Here is a 24,478-nt window from a genome sequence, read left to right on the forward strand (position 1 = left end):
TGTACTGAATGAGAGCTCTCTTTAAATTTGCATAAATGTAAGACAAAGAACCCTGTAGTATACAGTTACGAGATAAGTGATGAACGTTTTGTGCACATAACATTATACCCGGTCCACTCACATTAATGTGATATGTCCCATGTTCGATGTCAACGTGAAATAACCACTCACAGGTAATAGGTGGCAGTAGTAGCAGGGAGGGTATATAAAGCGTGTCGGGGGAACGCGGAAAACAGCGCAGTTGTCGTCGTGATGCAGAAAAAAAAACGACTGAGCTGACATCCAAAAGGGGATGATCATTAGCTTTCGGCTAAGGTTCAAATGGCTCTGAGCACTATGGGACTTAACTTCTGAGGTCATCAGTCCCCTAGAACTTAGAACTACTTAAACCTAACTAACCTAAGGACATCACACACACCCATACCCGAGGCAGGATTGGAACCTGCGACGGTACTGGTCGTGCAGTTCCAGACTGTACCGCCTAGAACCGCTCGTCCACACCGGCCGGCTTCGGCTAAGGGTGGAAGCATTTCTAAAACGGCTAAATCTGCAAACTGTTCGCGTGCCATTATTGTTAAATTATACATTGCATGGCAAAATAGCACCATTTATGACGCAAGTTGAGACAACTAGTGCACCACGGACCATAGACAACAGGGGTGAAAGACTGCTGCGAAGATGTGCCTGGGCGAATAAATGTGCAACTGTTGAGCAACTGGCCACCCAGGTGAACCCAAGGGCCCACTAGCAGTGTCGCCTCAACGCACGTCGAGCGAACGTTGCTGTGTAAGGGCCTCCGCACAGGAGCCTGTTTCGTGCACCTGTGTTGACTGCTGTTCACTGACGACGAAGGCTGGAACCTGCACGTCAGTAGCGCAACTGGACGTCTACCGAGTTGCGACAGCTGGAGTTTCCACGTTGCGTGTTCCATCTGACAGTTGGTAGTTTGCGCGTATGGCGTGAAACGTTTGAAAGAGGATACCCGCAACAGTTTTCGGAAAGATCTAGCCGGAGTAGGGAACTTAATGGTCTGGGGAATTTCTTGGCATTCCCTGGGTTCTTTCGTTATTCTGTATGTCACAATGGATTAACATACCAGGTGTAGAAGTATGAAACTGGAATTTCCCTATAGAGGGTGCTAGCCGTCAGTATATGGCACATGAGACCGTGTCTGCAGCGGCATCTGCTTCCTGTGTCGGCTGACGACGAATCTCAATACAGAGCAACCCAAGTTCCATACATCAGTATCTGTTTCAAACCCGTAGACATGACGAGATTGCCGCGCGGGATTAGCCGAGCGGTCTAGGGCGCTGGAGTCATAGACTGTGCGACTGGTCCCGGGGGAGGTTCGAGTCCTCCCTTGGGCATGGGTGTGTGTGTTTGTCCTTAGGATAATTTAGGTTAAGTAGTGTGTAAGCTTAGGGACTGATGACCTTAGCAATTAAGTCCCATAAGATTTCACACACACACACATGTCGAGTTTCGTGCCTACGAACTACGATTGCCTACGAACAGCATTGGTTTTCTGTTATTATTTGAAGAAAACTGCTGCAGAATCGCATCGGACGCTTATCGATGCTTTCGACAAATATACGCTTGAGGAAACACAGTGTTTCGAGTGGTTCAAAAAATCCAAAACTGGTGACTTTGACGTGAGAAACGAGCGCGGGAAACCACCGAAAAAGTTCGATGAAAACGAATTGCAAGCCTTATTGGATGAAGATGATACTCAAAATAAACAGGAACTCGTGGAAAAATTGAATGTGACACAGAAAGCCGTTTCTCTTCGGTTGAAAACCATGGGGAAGGCGCAGAAAGTGGGAAAATGGGTTCCGCGTGAACTGAATGAAAGACAGCAAGCAGATCGAAAGACCACTTATGAAATGCTGCTCTCCAGATACAAAAGAAAGTCGTTTCTCCATCTAATAGTGACAGGTGATCAAAAACGGATATGTTTTGAGAACCTTAAGCGTCGTAAATCATGGATGAATCCAGGCAAACAATCGATATCCACTGCAAGACCAAATCGCTTTGGAAAGAAGACTATGCTCTGTGTTTGGTGGGATCGGAAGGGTGTCATCTATTATGAGCTGCTAAAACCTGGTGAACCCGTTAATACTGATCGTTACCAACAGCAAAAGATGGAATTAAATTGAGAATTACGCGAGAAACGAGCGGAAAATGGGAAAAGGCAACACAGTCGTATTGCGCTATGATAACACCCCACCACACACATAACAATGGGGTCAGGGAAACGATCGAGGCGTTCAGTTCGGCCGTCTGCTCTTCATGAACCGGGGCGAAAGTCGAGCGGTTCTCGTAGAGCCGCACAGCGTTGGCTAGAGGGCGCAGTCGTCGGCGAAGGTATTCCACTCTCGTAGTGCCAACCTACGCTGTGCCATTGGAACTGTCGATACCACACACTATGTGATCAAAAGTATGCGGACACCCCAAAACCATATGCTTTTCATATTAGGTGCATTGTGCTGCCACCTACTGCCAGGTACTCCACACCAGCGACCTCAGTAGTCATAAGATATCGTGAGAGAGCAGAATGGGGCGCTCCACGGAGCTCACGGACTTCGAACGTGGTCAGCTGATAGGGTGTCACTTGTGTCATATGTCAGTACGCGAGATTTCCGCACTCCTTAATATCCCTAGGTCCACGTTTCCGATGTGAGAGTGAAGTGGAAACGTGAAGGGACACGAACAGCAAAAGAGCGTACAGGTCGATCTCGTCTGTTGACTGACAGAGACAGCAAAGGTCGAAGAGGATCGTAAAGAGTAATAGGCAGACGTCTATCCAGACCGTTACACAGGAATTACAGACTGCATCAGGATCCACTGCAAGTACTATTGAAAGTCGCAAGCTCTATCTTCTTATCTCGTGTTTTCTACTGAAAATCTCGTGCTTGTACTCTTGTTAACTTTACTATTACAGAGATCGCCAAAACTTTATTTTTTTTATTGGTCCTGTGCACAACAAATAACTTACTTGGTCTTTCTGCTGCCACTGCTTGATTTGCTGCATTCCATTATTTAGCAGAAACATAAAAAACCTATTATTCATGCTGAGTGCAATACATGTTTCGTATGGCGTCTCCTGCTGTTGCTGCGGCTGCTGCTGCTTACTACAACTACATATAATTGAAGAGAAAGGGTTTGGTCAAATCTAAACTCTGTAGATGATAACCCAAACAAAAAACTATGTTCTGAAAGCGATTCTTTCTCATTCAATTAACAAAACGCTAGAAGCTCTTTGAACAATCGCTTCGTTTGTAAATCTACCTCCAGTGGCATTAAAGCAATATTACAAATTAATCAAACTCTTGAGACAGACTGAAATACTTCTCAATTGAATACATAGTGAAACAATTCCCTGACAATTACAAAAGAAATCAATGACAAAAATCAATACTTAATCTAACAACGGTTTCCCCTTAAGAATTCAACTCTCATCATTATCAAAATTACCGTCTGCTGCTACGCACACACACAAACCCTTTTCTTTAAATTAATAAGCGCGCTGCAAATTATAAAAAATATCAACTAAATACCAAATCCTGTGTCGCTGCTGGCGGACACGGCAGTGCGGCAGCTCGGCGACGACCCCTCGCCCAACACACGTTCGCACCACAGCAGGCGGGCTCCTACATTGGCTTCAAAACTGCCACTAGTCAATCCGTGCGCTGCGAGGCGCGACAACAATATCTTAGATTCCAGAGCTTGTGTATGCGCGCTGTAGCCAACCTTTACATCCTAAGAGAGTATTTCCAGCTCTCACTGTGACATTTAGGCGGGAGGAGAGAAAATTGGATTTCATGGTCGAGTGGCTGGTCATAAGTCTCAAATCACGCCGGTAAATGCCAAACAACGCCTCGCTTGGTGTAAGGAGCGGAAACGTTGGTCGATTGAACAGTGGAAAAACGTTTTGTGGATTGACGAATCACGGTACACAATGTGGCGATCCGATGGGAGGGTGTGGGTATGGCGAATGCCCGGTGAACGTCATCTGCCAGCGTATGTAGCGCCAACAGTAAAAGTGGGATGTGGTGGTGTTATGGTGTGGTCGTGCTTTTCGTAGAGGGGGCTTGCACTCCTTGTCGTTTTGCGTGGCACTATCACAGCACAGGCCTACATTGATATTTTAAGCACCTTCTTGCTTCCCACTGTTAAAGAGCACTTCGTGGATGGTGATTGCATCTTTGAACAGGATCGAGCACCTGTTCATAATGCACGGCCTGGGGCGGAGTGGTTACACGACAATAACATCACTCTAATGGACTGGGCTGAACAGAGTCCTGACGTGAAACCTACTGAACACCTTTTGCATGTTTTGGAACGCCGACTTCGTGCCAGGCCTCACCGACCGATATCGATACCTGGGTGCAGCGCTCCATGAAGAATGGACTGCTATTCCCCAAGAAATCTTCCAGCACCTGATTGAGAGCCTGCAAGAGTGGAAGCTGCCCTCAAGGCTAAGGGTGGGCCAACACCACATTGAATTCCAGCACTGCCAATGCAGGGTGCCACGAACTTGTTAGTCCCTTTCTACCAGGTGTCCAGATACTTTTGATCACATAGTGTGTATGTATTTATTGGCTATACCAAGAAGCGATATGAAAAAGGACGATCAGGTAAAGTCATTATAGGGGAGGGGGATAGACAGCTACGGTGTGTTGGAAAGGTTCTGGAGAAGTACGGTGCACCTGTGAAGAAAACCGTATACAAAACTGCAATTGTAATCGTTTGGTGTCCTTATCAAGCAGCCATCACAACAGACAGGAAACAAATCAGAGACGCGATTGTAACCGGTCGGTTAGTCCTTGTGAATGTGTAATAGAAATGCTCAAAGAGATGAAATGAGAAGCGCGACAGCAAGACGACATACGTAGGTTGGGTGGTTTGGGGAAGGAGACCAGACTGCGTGGTCATCGGTCTCATCGGATTAGGGAAGGATGGGGAAGGAAGTCGGCCGTGCCCTTTTAGAGGAACCATCTCGGCATTTGCCTGGACTGATTTAGGGAAATCACTGAAAACCTAAATCAGGATGGCCGGACGCGGGATTGAACCGTCGTCCTCCCGAATGCGAGTCCAGTGTCTAACCACTGCGCCACCTCGCTCGGTTGACATACGTAGGTCTCACAGAATTCCTTTAGGTGAATTTGTAGAACCTGTAGTTGAAGAAGACAGTGGTACAGCAATGCAAGTAGAACTCGCGCTGAAGTTTCCATACAAACGTAAATACGTATATACACAGCTCACTCATGGAGAATCTCTCCAGTGTTTGCCTGTTATCGACAGTGATAACCGTAAGGTATCGGTTTGCGGAAATTTCAAGACTTTTGAGAATGTTTTAAGTTTGAATTTGGATAACAAATCACAAAAGAAATATTTTTTCGTATGATATAACTACATATTAACAGTTTCTGGTTGTTTCGTTTACTTTCACTATGAAATCTTGTTTTTTGCCAAATTTTGTGATACTAGGTCAACAGGAAGCACCTTACAAGTTTTGATGAATGAGTTTGTATCAAAATATGTGCTTTTGATTTCATTGGCGATGAAGCTCCAGTTTTTTACATCGCCAAGGTTCTGCATACCTTAGCAAGCGACAAATTTCAATGTGACACGTCTACGGGTTCCTGAGAAAATGGAGTATTAACAGTGGGCCAGACAGACAGATACACTAGAAAGTGACACTATAAGGGTTTCGTTTTTACCGTCTGAAACGCGCAAACCTAAAAAAAAAGTCATACTGTGTTGACAAAGTCGCCATTCCTATAGGTATACCTCAGTTCCGTTTTGATGGTGATTTGTAACGCTTGTTCATACTGAGTCTTTTCTGTTCCCTCTTTTCCTTTTTATTTTGTGATTCTGGTCACTATTATAGGTAGATAACTGTGACAAACCTGATGCATCTAAGAAGAGATTTCCGGTGCGGTGCGAGCTGATTCCCACTGCGCAGCTGGGAAACAGACCTGGCGCCCACATCGCTTGCGATTTTGGCTCTTGGTGACATTATTATTCCTGTCATCGCAGAATTCTTCAGAGCGTAGCAGTGTGTTTGTGTCGTGTCTAAAATGCCGTTTCTCTCTGCCTGAAAATTTGATCACGTTAATTGTTTCGCAGGTATTTTTAATATGAGGGGGGACAAATAACTTTTGCAATCGTGTGTTACCAGGCAGGAATTTAATATACGATAAAGCAATATTTTCAGCAAACTAAAGTTTATAACGACTATTTTTTCGAATATTTTTCTTACAAACAATTCCATCGTTTCATTACTTTCGTGATGAAAGTGCTGAATCTGGTATCCGACCTCGTGTTGCTGGTACAGCAAAGAATTTGCAATTAGGCTACGAGTGTGGAGTTGCCCGTATTATTAAACGTCATGTAACAACACTTTTAATTTCAGTTTCACTGAATCACATTCCAAAATTTGATCATTGTGCGTGGGTTAGAGAATAAGCCGACGAACGAATGTTGTATGTCACATTTATTTTTCAAGTTTTTGCGTGAGAGTGCCGTTATAATCCTCTAGCTTCTAAGCTTATGATTTTCGAATGTAAGTGTCGGCAGTATCTTCTCCTTGTTGCGTTACGGCTCACGGAGAGACACTTCATGGTCCCTTCAACTTCTGTAGTCCTCTCTTCTTCAGATGCGTGTAATGTTACGGTATGTTCATGATTTTTACTTTTCTGGCCGTCTGACTAAAACTGAATGAGACACAATTTTCGTGCTATACGCGTTTCGCCTGTATTCTCTGCAATGGCATCTTCAATGGCCGGTTTCGTCTACGATTTTCTACATATTATGTTTCTGTTCCAATTTTTGGTGCCGTTGCCCTTCTTATAATTGCCACATTAAACAGCACTAAGAACTGAACATTTTGTCTTGATGCAAAATATGAGTTTAAATTAGTATGTAGAGCATAGTAAGCAACACCTATCACACAAAAACTATGAAACTGTACTTTCCAGAATGTGGTATAGGCCTAATTATTATGTATAGAGAAATGATATCACTTATAAAAAGATATATAGAAAAGTGAAACCCATACGTACATCACATTTGCAAACAACTTCACGTAACAGAGTTATCACCCTACAGCCATAAGAACAATGCCAGTAAGCAGTAACAACAATTTGTAGACAGCTGATGTGCATCTACCACAACCCAAAAAGATCCACTACAGAAGCTTTAAGCAAAAGGTAAGCCATACTTCTCACTTGAGCAATATATTTTCCCACGTTATAATCCATACCTAAGATTTCTGTAAAGATTTTGCCCACTTGTGGTTTCCAATAAACCTGCAGTTTCAGTTCATGGATTCTGAACTGTTTCCCAGTTGTATATTTTATGCTAAGAATTCCACAGACTCATCTGCAAACAGTAAAACCTAAGTTGTATTTTTCTGTTTGTTATGCATTTACGAACGGAAATGAGTACATACAAGGTTTTTTGTGTGTAACTTACGACTTTGATGTTTTAGTGTTTTCTCTTATGTTTAGGCGATTTGAATACGTTGATTTTGAGACTTATTTTCGTTTGACAACGCACTTTCTACGAATTTTCAAACATTGGCAGAGTTTTCGCCGCCATTACGTGTTGTTGTAGCTGTATGGTATTCATTTATCTCGTGGCGTGTTCGTCATTTGATGTGCGTTTGTCGTTATGGTGTTTGGCTTTTGTATGTATGTGTGTGTGTTTGTGTGTGTGTGTGTGTGTGTGTGTGTGTGTGTGTGTGTGCGCGCATATTTGCCGAAAGCGCCGATGTGTGTGTGTGTTTTCAGGACTGGGAGACAGGGAGAGTAGTTGTGGTATGGCTGTTATTTGTGTAGTTCTTCTGTTGTGACAAAGAGATTTTTATTGCACACTGACGTTTATTAATTTAGTACTTTCTTTCAATGGGCTGTTGATTTTTGGATGTGATAGTTTTCTTCTATAGTTAATTTTTGGTATGAGCTGCTACTAGTTATAAGGTTCTACAACTCAGTTTCAGTGTTTGTTGGGTGGTGATTGACATCAGTTGCAAGTTAAGCTGGTATACTCATATAACAGACTGACTATATTTGTCACTGTTGGAGGTATATCTTCCAAGTCTGCTTTGTATTGCGTTGTTGGTTCTGTATGCTATGTTGAGTTCTTTTTTTTTTTTTTTTTAGTATATTACCCACCCTGTGTGTGACTGTTGCTGTAAGTCATTATGTGCCATTTGTTGCTTACTGTCTGCTGATTGGTTATGAGGTTTTTTTGTATTTTTTGGTTTACTTTATCTACTTTCTTTGCATCATATCCATTATACTGTGTAATTAGTTTTATTGTGATCAGTTCTTTAGCGTAATCATTTTTGTTCATGAGTGTTTTGTTCAGTCTGTGTAGTAAATATCTGAAGCTGGATTCTTTGTGAGTTATGGGGTGATTGGATTTGTTACGAGTAATGATGCTGGTGATTGTTATTTCCTGCCAATTGTGAATTCATGTTTGTTGTTTCTCTTGTGTGTGGTCACATCTAAGAAATTAAGTTTTCCATCTGTTTGTGTATCAATGGTGAACTGTATTTGTGGGTGGAAGGAGTTTATTTTGTCATGAAGTTCTTTTATTCGAGGCTGTGGTTCATCTATTAAGTAAATTAAATCTACATATCTATACCAATATATTATTTTGTGCTCTTTTTGTAACACTATTTTGTCTAAGATTTGTTTTTCTATCTGACTGAGGAAAATGTCAGCTAGGAGGCCACTGATTGGGGATCTCATGGGTAGTCCATCTTGTTAGGAGTAAAATCTGTTGTTGAATGTGAAGTAGGTTTGCTCTGTGATGAGTCTGAGTATGGCTGATATTTGTTGTATGTTTGTTGTGGGTATGTTTCCCTGTACTTGGCGGTTTCTTTCTATGATGTTGATGGCTTCTTCTGCTGGGATGTGTGTGTACATGGAAATTATGTGAAATTAAATTAATGTTGCTGTGTTTGGTATGTTTTCATTTCTTATTTTTTCTATTAAGTCACTTGAGTTCTTTAGACTTCTGTGAGCAGTATGTTGTCTGTAGCAGTGTGTGTGTGTGAGTGAGTGTGTGTGTGTGTGTGTGTTTGTGTGTGTGTGTGTGTGTGTGTGTGTGTGTGTGTGCGTGTGTGTGTTTGACAAAGTATTATATTGGTGCTTTGGTAAAGTTTTTCTTTGGGCATATAGGTATTCCATGTTTGTGAACTTTAGGCAATGGTTTTCTGGTGCGAGCCTTGTGAGTTTTATGTATTATTCTTTTAATCTGTGTTTCTGTAGAAATTGTTTCTGTGTTTCCTGTAAGTTACTTTGGCATCAGTTTATTGGATCACTTTTTAATTCTGTGATGTTACTGCTTTGGATTAATTCTAATGCTTTGTCAATGTATTTGTTTGTTTATAATAACGATCGTATTACCCTCGTCGGATTTTGTGATAATGGCATTTTACTGTGTTAATTTGTCCTGTAGTTTTCTGTAGGTTTCTTCTTCAGTAGGCCTTGTGTTTTCTTTTATGATAGTTTTGTTCTCTTTGATTATATTTCTTATTTCCTCAGCAACTAGTTCTCTTGCGAGATTTCCATTGAATTTAGGCGTGTTTAGTTTTTTTGTCGCTTTATGATGGGTTCAGTTTCTGTTATGATACGAGTATTTTCTATTGTCCTGTGTGACACTATTGTGTTTATGTTATGTTTGGGACCCTTTTCAAGTAGGCTGATTTCTTGTTCAGATAATCTTATATCTGTTAGATTAATCACTCTTTTGTGAAAGGTTTGTTTGTTGTATCGGTGATGTATTGGTAGTTGTTTGTGTCCTTTATCATTTTGGTGAGTTTGTTTTGTTGGATTCTATGTTTTCTGTCTATTATGGTATCTGAGTATATTCTAACCCTGTACAAAAATTCACCAAAAATGGTGGATACTTAGCGTCATTTGCTAGTTCTTTATGCAATCTGAAGAGTTCAATATTCAGAGCTTGTTTTTTGGAATACAAAACCCACTGAAGATAGCACAAAAATTGATGAAACATGTCTGGGTAAAACTAAACTGAAAAGATTTCCTCCATAAGGCGGAATTCCTCGTCCTCAAATCCATGATGTTTATTTTTCATGCCCACAGTTCTTAATGGAATTGGGAGACGCTGCGTATTTTCCCTATCATTAAATACTGATTAATTTCAGACGTTAAATGCTGTATACCATCCGGCATGTGGCAACATAGTAGTGTTACGCTAATCAGTGAATTACACGGAGCAACGACTGACTGGTATACGATTTTTTTATTACTTTCCTGAGAGTAGCTTTGGCGTCCCGACGCTCAGTGGTAGCTGGAATATTGTCGACTGGCTGTCATGGCAGACGCGGGTGTCGCCAAGTACTTCTGTCCTCCAGAGTTGGTAGATGCTGCATGAAGACGCCCTAGTTCTTGTCTACAACAGATTTTAACACAAACTCGGACGTGGTAAATGTCCTGCTTATGACTTCATCTTATCGGTCAGCAATCTTTTTCAATACATTCTCGAAAATTTCTGATTTATTTGAGGAGTAAAGCTGGCGCACTAACGGTAGATGTAGGCGAACTGTTACATACGTAGCCTCTAATACGAAGAAATACTATCTACGCTGCTGAGTCCACTAAATAAGCCCAAAGTGGGTCAGTTATAAATTATTCTTTAGAATGACAAGATACCATAGCAATAACAGCATTTTTTAAAGTATTGTAATTTTAGAATCAGATACCTGTGGGTCTCAGTTTTGAGTGTATAAATGCCGTACGTTCTCAACATTATTAGCCATATACATCCCACCAAATTCTCCTTAAGCCCATAGGTGAGTGTAATTAGTCTTTAAAATGTGTGTTACTATTTATGATTTTGTAATATCTTTTATCACCATAAATTACTCTTAGTAATAGATTATAATTACAATCTCAAATACTTCCTTCTGTAAAAAAATTCTCTCATTTTCACTGCACTTTCATTTGCACTCTACTTTAAATAAGTAAATAAAGACATCATTCCTCATTAAAAGTCGACAGTAGTGAATGCAACTTTTTCCCAACAGCTTTACTCAAGTGACTACAATATAGATTAACAGCTGCGCCTGGTCACTGCAATATTCAGTCTGACAGCTCTACCACCATGGCTCCAATACTTATTTAAGCAGGCTTACCTAGTAACTGCTCTGTCTGTTTCACAGCTCCACAAAGCTGGCTGAATAATGTTTTATGTAAATCTGCATCCTCGCCCTAACCCTCACTTCACACACGTCTTACGTTCACGTACATAATGTATAACAATTCCAATTAATTCTCGGTTGCCTCAATAAATATTCGATGTTGGGAGATCTGTGTGGTCAAATCATTATCTCAAATTGTCCGTAATGTTTTTCAGATCAATCGCGAACCACTGTGGCCAGGTGACATGGCGCATAAAAATTCCATCGTTGTTTGGGAACATGAAGTCCATGAATCGTTGCATGTGCCATCGAAGTAGCTGAACGTAACCATTTCTCATCAACGATTCATGTAAACACAGCACGCACTATTAGGGAGCCATGACCAGCTTGCGCAGCGCCTTGTTAACAACATGAGTGCATGGTTTCAGAGGGTCTGCGTCACCCTCTAACACTACCATCAGCTCTTACCACCTGAACTCGCCTGACGAGGCCGTTGTTTTCCAGTCGCCTAGGTTCCAACCGATATGTTCACCAACTCAGGACAGACGCTGCACAGCCTATTAACGCCACATTTCGTCATACTGTCCTAATGGATACGTTCGTCGTACGTCCCACTGCGAATTCTGCAGTTATTTCACATAGTGTTGCCTGTCTGTTAGCACTGACAACTTTAAGCAGACGCCGCTGCTCGTGGTCATTAAGTGAAGGTCATCGGCCACTGCGTTGTCCGTGGTGAGAGATAATGCCTGAAATTTGGTATTCTCGGACACCCTTGCCACTGTTGATATCGGAATAATGAGTTCCCTAACGATTTCCGGAATGGAATGTCCCATGTGTCTAGCTCCAACTATCATTTCGCATTTAAAATCTGTTAATTCCAGTCGTACGACCATAATAACGTCGGAAACCTTTTCACACGAGTCATCTGAATGTAAATGGGAGTTCCGCCAATGAAATGACCTTTAATACCCCGTGTTCATGATACTACCGCCATCTGTATATGTGCATACCACTGTCCTATGACTTTGTCATCCCCGTGTACAACATTTACTGAATCGTTTTGAACTACATAAAAGTCTTTTTCCAGTTCTGTCACTAGTAGACGTAAGGAACAGGATATTTTCAATGATTTATGATGTCCTTAACACGAAATAACATATCCCGCGACAGGATCATTCACCTTAAGTCTCTCTACCTTACGACTTTCCTTTAAATAACACAGCTTCTTCTAGTAAATACAGTGTATCTACATAACGTAGCGTGCCTGATGCAAAATGCTGTTTACTACTAACAGCCTTTACTCTTTCAACAGACAGTAACTGAAATAATACATTACATAAAATGTATCCATAGCGTAATACTCCACTCAATTATTCATTAATATTCAAACAATCATTACAATAATGTCTAAAACGAATATGCATCTTAGCATCTCCACTAGTATCTGACTTCCCTTACAAGCAAAGATTGCAAAGTTCAAATCAGCTTGTGACTATCCATTATAGTTAAAATTTTTTCCCCAAAATTAGGTTTACGATCGTTATACTCGTATAGTCTGCTACACAGGAGTTCTTTCTTAAATACTACTTGTTACTTATGCAATTTTTAAACGTTTTCTTGGTTATTAAGCAGATTCACCTTTTAAACCACCGACAATAGTACTTATTCTCTAATATCTGTCGAAAATTCAGCAAATATTCTCCCAAATGCTTTTAAAAATGCAGCTGGGTGTTTATTGTGTGTTGTATCATCATTATGTAACGAACCGATGAAACGCTAATTCATCATTTCTCAATATCGCTTTTTCAATCATTGTTTCTAAAAACTTCACTTGATCTAAATTGCTAGCTAAAGTTTAAGTTGCATATTCAGGCACTACTGTTTGAGGTACAGACACCCACTCTTTAAACTTACTTGACATTTTTCTACCGTCTCGTCTAGTATTATGAATTTTCTTTATCAGTAGACCAACTTCATCATTTAAACTTCTCTTTTTTGACTACACTCAGATTTCTATGTTTCTTTTCACTTGTCAAATTCATTTCTCTTATCAGTTCTTAATTCACTATGTGATAAGAGTGTTCTGTCACATAATTTATCATGTAGTGATTTAATTCTTTATGCATAGCTGTCATTTATGAACTTAAGTCTCTACTGTAAGAGTCTGGTTTTTCATACAGTTCTTTAAAAACAGTTTCCGAAGCATTGAGTAAACTTAGCTCTTCCACATCCATTCGGCCTAGTACTTGCTACAAAACGAATGTAAAAAATTTATCTTAAATCTGTACAGCAAGGGATTGTAGTGAGCTGCTCTGTAGATCAGCTGCCGACTGATGTGTGTGCATTGCCACTTGGACACCCAACTGCAGTTGACGTTGGTGCTGTTACGGATCTTTCTCCCTCCACAACCAATCGTGATGCATTCGGCTTGAAGATGGTCTAAACTAAATTATAGACCGAAGTCAATTGCCAACCAAAATAAACTTCTGTTGCGATCTAGACAGCTTTACTGACTATTAATAGAAATTCGGTTGCAACAGACAGTAAATACACAGGTGTCCAAAATTAAAGCAACAAACTGCTATTTCCTAGAACTGTGTCTAATTCACGATACAATCATAAAAACTGTCTGCAGATGTCGTTACGATGGCATTCCGATCAACGGACAACCACGCCAGCAATGACATCAGGGCACCTATCAAGCGAGGTGGTCTTTCCAAGGTAGTCCCACATCCAAAGTCGCTGTGTACATAGTCACAGACTGTGCAGTATGGCACATAGAAGATGCCTACAGACTCTATGTTGTGGAGGGCCATAGGAAGAATGGAAGCAGGAGAGTTGCAAACTGATGGGGCCCGATGGCCTAATGTGAATGCCACCCGGAGTGTCGAACGATGGGCCAGTGTTCTTCTCACAGATGAGTCCTGAATTGTTCCGGAGAATGATTTTCGACGGATTCATATCTGGAGGGCACGTGGAACACGATTTCGGGACCAAAAAATTGTGGAAAGTGACTGATATCGAGGAGGATCCCCAATGGTGTGGACAGGGACTATGTTGACCACTCGAAATCGTGCGGGTGAATCTGCAAGATTTAACTGCTGTCAGGTATCGTGAGTCGATCTTGAGATCCCGTGCGCTGTTGTTGCGAGGTGCTGTGGGCCCAGACTTCGAACTGATGGACGAAAATGCTCGGCCTCAAAGAGACCGGGGGTTGGTGTTTTTTAGGAGAAGGAAGATATTGTACGCATGGCGTGGACTGCTCACTCTCGTGATTTGAACCCCATAGAGCATGTCCGGGATGCCCTAGGGAGGCGGGTTACATCACGTCAGAATTCATCAATCAGTCTCAGCTCTACAGAAGAATGGGCGTTATTGCCTCAACATGAGGCTGATGACGTCATTCACAGCATGTCAAATTGCTGACAGGCCTGTATTGGTGCCAGAGGTGGTCACACCGCACACTGAGCACATTAACGAGCAAATCCGTTAAATTGGAAAAGAAACGAAGAACATTTTCGTCTACAGTTACGCATGTTGCAGTTGTTTACATTCTGTTTTGTTTACATTGTTTCTATTTTACTGTTACCTTTTTATACTGTTTTGTGGCGAAAGAAACGCGACCTTGCCAAATTTTCGTTTGTTGCTTTAATTTTGGACGCTAGTGTATTTCCTCAATTCTACACGATAACTACAACTATAACGGAAACAGGAGCTGAGGGAAACTGCTGCGTTAACTATACACGATCTATTTCAAATAATATAAAAATTGTCACAGGTGGATGTGTAGAATAATAAAGCAGAAACTGTCCCGCGAACACTGGTCTGCAAACGAACTGATTTTGAGGTAAGTGCGAATGTGTGATTACGAAGCATCATTCACTTGAATATCAGTTGTAACTCTAGTTAGTGAAAATGTATCGTAGACGTAAACTTTTCGATATCATCTACATCTAGCTAACCTCAGTTTTTGTTATATCCTAGCCAGTAATGCCACCCGAGCCCGCTGCCAAAAGGTTGGAAGCATCAAAGTCCGGACGCCGTCCGCATAAGCAGCGCCAGCGAGACAGGAATCGCCGCAAGTCTGCGCGCGCCACCGCTGGCTTCTGGGTTCTTAAGCGCTGGAGTCGCGAGCGCTAGGACAGTTCTGTATTCGCCGCTCAGTTGTATACTCGCCACCGAATTGTGTACTTGCTAGTCAGTTGTGTGTTCATCGCAGCAGAGTTGTTGTTGTCGTCAGCCGACGCCGACCTAGCCGCTCCGACTCGAACTAGACAGATTTCTGTAGACACGGAGTTCACTACTGTGTATCTGTATCTTCGTTAATAAAGATAAGTACCGACTTTTATTTAATCAGAGTGTTTGGGTTTTCATCTTTCTGTTCACTGTTCCAGCGGACCGGTCGGCCCGCTATTAAAAGTGTGGCGGTGACTTCGTAAGCCGTTTCTACAGCGAATTGCTTGTCGCTACGAACGCCGCCACAAAAATGGCGACGAGGACTTCCGAACTCGTGTGCAGGGCTGGTTCAACTTGTTTCTGGTTATACTAATTATAGCGATAAAATTTTGGGGGCTGGTTTAATTTGTGTTCACTATGTCTGCCGAATTACAACAGTTGATCTTGTTACAGAGTCAGCAAATACAAAGTCTGGTGGAAGCAATCGCCAAACAAGCGGCTAATCCTCCAACACAAAAGGACCAAGCACAGGCAGCACCACCTTTCCGTGCTTTTGATGCATCACGAGAAGAATGGCGAGAATATTTCGCGCAGTTGCAGGCGCACATGACAGTCTACAAAATCACAGGTACTGAGCGGCAGCTTTATTTAATTTCCACTGCAGGCGTGGAAGTCTATCGACTACTTTGTAAGTTGTTCCCGGAATCCCAGCCAGAAGCTTTAGACTATGACGTTGTTGTTAACAAGCTTGCTGAGTATTTCGAGTCACGAGTTCATGTGGCAGCAGCCAGATTCAAGTTCTTCAGATTAAAGAAACTGCCACATCAGTCTAATAAACAGTGGTTAACAGATTTACGGGGCCTCACCCGTCAGTGCCGATTTAATTGTGTGTGTGGAGCTTCCTACAGTGATGTCACGTTACGAGACGCTATTACTCAAAACATCGCAGATTCTCGTATTCGTGCTGCTATCTTAAAGCTGCCTGACCCGTCATTAGAGACTGTGATGAACATCATTGAAGCCCAAGATACTTTTGACTATGCTGAGTGTGAGTTTGATCAGCCATGTATTTCTCAAATTGCCTGTGCTAAGCAAGTCATGTCACGCCCGCGGCCCCACCGGCAGAGTCAGACTGTAAACACTAGCCGGCCGCGTCATGTTAAACACATTCGTCAGCCGCGTGTGCAAAATGATAGAGTTAAGTCTTGCCCTAAGTGTGTTCTTCCTCATCCTTGTGAACGTTGCCCGTTAAGAAACGCGGTTTGTCACTTTTGTCAAAGGAAAGGACACATCCAGACTGTTTGTTTTCGTAAACGCAAGAACAATTCTAGTGCTGCCCAGCCCATGGATATTCATGTTCTTCAAAGCCAGCCCGCCCAGAAGGTCGCGTTTAAAGACTCTTCCACGGTTCGTGTGGGTAATAAACTTGTTCGCAATAAGCCACCCACCCAGCCCTCTGCTATGCGACCCAAGCGTAATTCAAACGCTCTAAAAAGTAATGTACAGATTGCGAGTGAAGCGGGAGTTGTTGTTCCACCCGCCCAACCCACGAGTTGTCGTAAACAGCGAACACGCGCTAAACGCGCAGATTTTGTGTCTTCCGCCTCCACTGCACCGATCCAGAGACAGTGTAATAAACTATTTGTGAAGCTACGCATCCAGGATAAGACCTTCAATCTTCAATTAGACACTGGTGCGTCTGTGACTCTCATAAATAGTGCTACGTATGCGGCTATCGGCCGCCCTAAACTTTCAGCGGCAAAACATTCTTTGGCTACTTATAGTGGAGAGCAAATTCCTGTGTTAGGTGTATGTAGCGTGCCAGCCACATTCCGTGGCAATACAAAAACAGTTTCATTCACAGTGCTCCGCGCTACAGACAGTGTAAACATTTTCGGATTAGACTGTTTTGACTTGTTTGGCCTGTCTATCCAAGACAATGTGTTGCAAATTAATTCTGTTGTTGTTCCTGAAGACAGCATAACCGATTTGTGTAAACGATACAGTGACATATTTAAAGACTAACTAGGTTGTGCTGCGAACTTTGCCGCTCATATTACGTTAAAAGATAATGCTCAGCCTCGATTTTGTCGTGCTCGTCCAGTGCCTCACGCCCTCCGGGCACCTGTAGAAGATGAACTTCGTCGTAGGCAAAACAACGGTGTTATTCAACCCGTTTCAGCGAGCCAGTGGGCTTCTCCCTTAGTTATTATAAAGAAACCGTCTGGCAAGTTACGTTTGTGTGCTGATTTTAAGTCGACAGTTAATCCTCAGACTGTCATTGATTCTTTTCCTTTGCCTAGACCGGACGAGCTGATGGATAAGTTAGGGGAAGCTCGTTTCTTTTCCAAAATTGATATCCGTGAAGCATATTTGCAATTGCCCCTCGACGAGCAATCACAACAGTATTTTGTCATAAACACGTCGTTGGGGTTGTTCCGTTTTCTGTGTTTGCCTTTTGGTTGTGCGTCAGCTCCAGCTGTTTTTCAGCGTTGTTTGTCACAACTTCTGGCTAATGTGCCATCGTGTTGCAACTATTTAGACGATATTGTTGTGTCCGGTCGGACGCCTGCTGAACATTTCCGTAATTTGGAGTGTTTGTTTAAAGTTTTGTCTCAGGCAGGCCTACGTTGCAACATCGATAAATGTTCATTTTTCCTTACGGAGATGGAGTATCTGGGACATGTTACTAATGCTCAAGGCATTCATCCCTCCCAGTCACATTTAGCAGCTATTCGTGATTTGCCCGCCCCTCGCAATCTGCATGAATTGCAAGCAGTTCTTGGCAAATTGACGTATTATATTAGGTTTATACCTAATGCATCACAGATTGCTGCACCGTTGCATCGTCTCCGCCGTAAGAATGTTCCGTTTCTGTGGTCAGCTGATTGCCAATCAGCCTTTCAGCAGCTTAAAGAGGCTTTATTGAATGATCGTTGTCTGGTCCATTACGACCCTAACAAGCCTCTGGTGTTAGCTTGTGATGCCTCTTCTTTCGGCCTCGGTGCTGTGTTGTCTCACCGAGTCGGTAACACCGAACGTCCTATTGCGTTCGCATCTAAATTGCTAAACAAAGCTCAGTGTAATTATAGCCAATTGGACAAGGAAGCGTTGGCTATTGTGTTCGGTGTCACAAAATTCCATCACTACCTCTATGGTAGACCATTCTATTTAGTAACAGATCACAAGCCCCTGACGTCACTGTTTCATCCGTCTAAACCAGTTCCTCAGCGGACAGCTCAGAGACTACAACGTTGGGCTCTTTTGTTATCACAATACCAGTATGAGATACTGTATCGCCCTACAGCTCAGCATGCAAACGCTGACGCGCTTTCTAGATTGCCGATTGCTGCGGATGATGTCTTCGATTCCTCTGACGACTCTTGCCATCAGATTGACGCCGATGAGCATCAATCCCTCCGGGATTTTCCGATTGATTATCGTCAGGTGGCACGTGAGACAGCTACGGATCCTCATCTGAGTTTACTATTACGTTTTGTTCAACGTGGTTGGCCGTCCAAGGCAAAGGACATATCGTATCCTGTGGTTCGTCGCTATTATCCGCAACGTCATCTGTTGTCTGTTTCGCACGGAGTTTTGCTGTTACGCACCGAGAATGACCAGCTTCGTGTCGTGGTTCCCCAAGTGCTCCAATCCAAGGTCCTCGACTTGTTGCATCAAGGTCATTGGGGAGTGGTCCGCACCAAGCAGCTTGCCCGCCGTCATTGTACATGGATCGGCATTGATAAGCAGATTACGCAGATGTCTACAGATTGTTCGACGTGTGCCGAACACCAAGCTGCTCCGCCTCAACGCTATTTTGAGTGGGCACGCCCTGCCGGTCCCTGGCAGCGAGTACATATTGATTTCGCTGGTCCATATTGGAATTCTCGTTGGCTCATCGTGATAGATGCATTTAGTAATTTTCCGTTTGTTGTGCCCATGCAGTCTACAACGTCTGCACAAACTATACAGGCGTTGACTTCAATTTTTTGTACTGAGGGTCTTCCAGTAGTTTTAGTGTCTGACAATGGTCCACAATTTACCTCTGCTGAATTTGAAAGTTTTTGTTTTGCCAATGGCATTCGCCATGTTCTTACTCCGCCGTTCCACCCTCAATCGAATGGTGCAGCGGAACGTTTTGTACGCACATTCAAGGATCATATGGACCGCCTTCGTGCTACGAACTCTCGTCAGCAGGCCCTCACCACGTTCCTGTCGTCGTACCGGACCACGCCACGCGACGGCCCTTCGCCTGCGGAGCTTCTGCACGGCCGTCGTCATCGCACCCTACTACGGTTGTTGCACCCCCCGGATCGACCCGCCGCTTCTGAGCATCGCACGCGTTTTCAGCGCAACGACGCCGTTTTTTTCAGAGTTTATCATGGTCACCGTCGTTGGGAATGTGGTACCGTGATAAGTGTCCAGGGTCGCGGTTTTTATACTGTTCAAGGTGCTACTGGGGTGCACAGGAGGCATCAGAACCAGTTGCGCCGCGCTGGCCGCCCGGATTCTGCCGCTCGTTCTTTGTCCACAGATTTGGTCCGCGGCGGGTTCCAGCCGCGCCTTCCGACTTCGCTGCCGCCCCCAGGGCAGCAGCAGCAGCAGCAGCCGTTGCCGCTACCACGCCGACAGCCCGTCCCGTTGATGCTTCCCGCGCAGCTTCATCCGGGAGCGCCCCAGGTGGTCGCTCCGGCGCCTGCGGTCCCTCTTCAGTCGCCACCGCCTTCGGAGCTGATGGACGTCGACCCCTCAGCCGGGCCGCCTTCCCAAGCGGTGGCTGTGCAGCCTGTCCTGCAGCCGCTTTCCTTGGGCACCCCCAAGGAGTCTGACACCGCAGCGCCTTGTCCGGCGCCCACTCAGCAGCCGTCGACGCAGCGTCAGGAGACACTGCCTCTCTTCGTGGGTCCCGACGCCTTGTCGCGTCCAGTACCAGAAGCTGCGCCCGTGGTCACAGGCGTGCACCCTGACCTCGGTTTTCAGTCGGTGTTTCCCGAGGCCCCGCGCAGCCAATGCTGGGGTGCGGACCGGGGACTGCCACCGACTACAGTCTCCGCCCCGGTCTCTTCTGCTACGCCTGCGGCCAGACCCCTCCCCCGCCGTCGACGCTCGCCACGTCATTATTCAACGCCGGTGCGGCGATTTGGGGGGGAGGAGTGTTATATCCTAGCCAGTAATGCCACCCGAGCCCGCTGCGAAAAGGTTGGCAGCATCAAAGTCCGGACGCCGTCCGCATAAGCAGCGCCAGCGAGACAGGAATCGCCGCAAGTCTGCGCGCGCCACCGCTGGCTTCTGGCTTCTTAAGCGCTGGAGTCGCGAGCGCCAGGACAGTTCTGTATTCGCCACTCAGTTGTATACTCGCCACCGAATTGTGTACTTGCTAGTCAGTTGTGTGTTCATCGCAGCAGAGTTGTTGTTGTCGTCAGCCGACGCTGACCTAGCCGCTCCGACTCGAACTAGACAGATTTCTGTAGACACGGAGTTCACTCCCTTGTATCTGTATCTTCGTTAATAAAGATAAGTACCGACTTTTATTTAACCAGAGTGTTTGGGTTGTCATCTTTCTGTTCACTGTACTAGCGGACCGGTCGGCCCGCTATTAAAAGTGTGGCGGTGACTTCGTAAGCCGTTTCTACAGCGAATTGCTTGTCGCTACGAACGCCGCCACAAAAGTTTTCACCTGTGATCTACCTTAACAAGACGTACAATGCTACTTACGAACGTTACATGTTATAACATACTACACAACAGTGTGTTAATGGAGATGCTCTGCACATCTTCCTATCGTTGGGTGCTGCACTCTTGATGGCGTCGTCCAACAGGCGCGATATTTCGGCAAGCCGACATCTTGCAGTCTTCAGGCGTTCCTGGAGTCTGATTGATCTCTGATCACTGATTGATCTCCAGGAATGCCTGAAGATGGAATGAAGTCGGCTTGCCGAATTATCGAGCCTGTTGGACGACACCACACGGCTGAATACCCGAGACGTTTTGGAGATTTCCGTATGGCGGGAAAACCTCAGATCACACATCATGCTGCATTCTCCTTTGCAACGAGTTACGAATTCTGTCAGTCAGTTGTCACAAAAGCAGAGTTGCTAATCATACTTTTTCGAAATTCCTTCACGAAAGATAACGAAATATATATTCCAGAATTCGAATCAAGACTATTTGTCACCATTAGTAAGTTAGAAGGAGATATCCTCAGTGTAGCGAAATAGCTTACATTACTTATTAAAGGCTAGACTTCTATTCCAAATCTCATACCAGTTAGATTCCTTGCAGAGGACGCTGATATAATAGCTCCATGAAATGAAAGGAGCGTATGGCACCGTTCGCCGGGACGCCCCATCCGGGGATGTTGGACCGCCAAGTGCAGGTCTTATTTCAGTCGACGCCGCATTGAGCGACTTGCGCGCCGGTGGTGAGGACGAAATGGTGGTGAGGACAACATCCAGTCCCCGAGCCGAGAAAATCTCCAACCCGGCACTGAATCGAACCCGGGCTCTTTGTATGGAAGGCGAGCACGTTACCACCCAGCTAGGCAGGCTGACATAATAGCTCCATACTTAGCGTTCATACACAACCGCTCGCTCGGCGAAAGATCCGTACTTAAAGACTGGAAAGTTGTGCAGGTCTCACCAGTACTCAAGAAAGGAAACAGGAGTAATGAGCTGAATTACAGGCACATATCATTGTCGTCTTTTTTCAGTCTACTGAAGAATAGTCCGCAGAGATTCAGAAAATATCGAAAGGAAATCTTAAGTTGTTCTATGTTCCTTAATATTCAGAGGGCTTTTGACATCGTTCCTCACAAGCGACTTTTATCAATTTGCTTGCCTATGGAGTATTGTCTCAGTTGTGTGATTGGATTCGTGATTTGCTGTCAGAAAGGTCACAGTAAGTAGTAACTGACGGAAAATCACAGAGTAAAACTGAAATGATGTCCGGCGTTCTTCAAGGAAGTGTTTTAGGCCCTCTGCTGTTTCTAATGTATATAAACGGTGTAGGGAAGAATCTGAGCAGCCCTCTTCATTGTTTGCAGATGATGCTGTCACTTATCGTGTAGTATCGTGTAATAAAGTCATCAGAACGTCAAAAACAATTGCAAAATGTATAGGCACTACATCTGTATGGTGTCAAAAGTGTCAACTGAAGGTAAGCAATGAGAAGTGTGAAGTCATCCACATGAGTACTAAAAGGAATCCGTTGAATTTCGGTTACACGATAAATCACACAAATGTAAATGCTGTCGGTTCAACTAAATACCTTGGCATAACAATTATTATCAACTGTTGGAACTATCGCAAGGATCATGTTGTGTCGAAGGCGAATTTCGTTTTATTTTCAGAACACTCAAAAGATGCACCAGATGTACTAAAGAGACCGCCTGCACTTCGCTTGTCCGTCCTCTGCTAGAGCATTGCTGTGCAGAATGAGATCCTTACCGGACAAGATTGGCGGAGGACATCGTAAAACTTCAAATAATGGCAGCCTGCTTTGTATTATTGTGAAACAGGGGCGAGAGTGTCACGTATATGATACCCAAGCTGAGGTAGCAGACATAAAAAAAGCGTTTTTCGTTGCGGCAAGACCTACTCACGAAATTTCAATCACCAGTTTTCTCCTCCGAATGCGAAAGTATTTTGTTGACGCCAGTCTACATAGATTGTAGAATAAGAGAAATGAAAGTTCTCACGTAAAATATTTAAGTGTTCGGTTTTTTATTAATCATAATTTCCCGGACGCTATTCGAAAGTGGAATAGACGAGAAATAATCTGGAGGTGGTTCAGTGAAACGTCCGCCAGCCACTCAAGCGTGAATTGCGGGGTAATCATGTAAGTGTGGATGTAAATGACGTTGTGAATCTTGCAAGAGAGTAAAAGTAGTTGCTCCCTTTCTTCAACCTCAACAACGGGAATCGTGCACACTTCACTTTTGAGATGACCCCCGACAGAAAAATCTAGAAGGTTTTGATCAACTGATCTAGGAGGGTATGGTATAGGTCCTGTCAAAGGTGGACGTGATGGCGCGTTGGATGCTGTCTTACTTCTGCAGCAATCTTTGGCTGTTTCTCATCATCCACATGTCACATTACCCTCGACTGAAACGTTGAGCCCAGTTACAGATGGACTTAGTACAAAAGTTAACGTTTCAGAGACCATCTGTATTATGCAGCAGAATACTTCCTACCGAAGGTAGTGGCGGCTAGTAACTGCAACATTGGAAGTTATCTCGGAATCCGCTCGTTGGCGGAACTGTGTATACTCGAACACGTTTCTTAGTAGTGTGCTCCCAGGTGTGCCGAGTTGTTGTTTCCATTTTCTGCAAAATATTTCGGAGACGAACCCAGCCATCATCTTCAGGTGCTGCGCGTTTCGCTACCTAGACTCCAGTCAGACTGTGAACTGCTGTGAGTCTGTCGCCGGTATTTATATACCTGAGTTCGATTCCCGACGTCCACTATGTCCTTTGACGCTCTTTTCTTTTTGAGAGCTACCTCTGATACTGCGCAAAACGCAGTTTCTCTCAGTTTGCTCCAACTCTGATGAACGTGGTGGTCGAAAGGGTTTTAATAACTTGTTCACCGGACACCAAGCGTTGTTTAAATTGAAATCTCCTTCCCTGTTTGATACATTTCCTGTCTCTTTTGTTTCGACAGGCTCCTTAATTACGCCGTCGCAGAGACGTGGCGTTTGCAGCATGTTACTGCTGTCATCGCACGGTTATATTCCAGGCAGCGCTCGGCTACAGCTGATTTGCTCGGTTGTTTTAGTCTGGTCCGTAGTAGATGTTCCCTTGCATCTTTCCTCGACTGTTTTCAAGGACTTCCCACGTTCACAGGGAATCCGATAGCACGGCTCTGACGTTATAAAGAATACTTTTTCTTATCGTAGCTGAAGGGAGCGAAATACAATGGATACAATGTTTCCGGATATTGGGCTAGCGTAATATAGATAAGCGATTTTTGGCTTCTCTTCCTCGATCTCATTGTCAAACTCTTTCTCACGGGTTCTCGAATTTGACTGCTTCTTTTGTTCAGTTTTGTGATCCCAGTACCCATTCCTTCCCAACACTATTTGTAGGTGTTGCAATACTTCTGCGAGTGTCTCCTCGTTCGA

At 43.9% G+C, this 24,478-nt stretch overlaps 1 protein-coding gene across 1 annotated transcript in view; it reads left to right on the forward strand.

Moving 5' to 3' along the window:
- LOC124605888 (branchpoint-bridging protein-like) overlaps positions 1 to 22,075 on the forward strand; it is a 164,848-nt gene extending 142,773 nt beyond the window's left edge. The window contains exons 4-5 of the mRNA XM_047137835.1: positions 19,893 to 20,234; positions 22,068 to 22,075. Coding sequence (XP_046993791.1) covers positions 19,893 to 20,234; positions 22,068 to 22,075 — 350 coding nt within the window. The remainder of the gene's footprint in view (positions 1 to 19,892; positions 20,235 to 22,067) is intronic.
- Positions 22,076 to 24,478: the final 2,403 nt, after the last annotated feature.

This window comes from Schistocerca americana, chromosome 3, assembly GCF_021461395.2.
Source record: "Schistocerca americana isolate TAMUIC-IGC-003095 chromosome 3, iqSchAmer2.1, whole genome shotgun sequence".
Classification (NCBI taxonomy): Eukaryota; Metazoa; Arthropoda; class Insecta; order Orthoptera; family Acrididae; genus Schistocerca; species Schistocerca americana.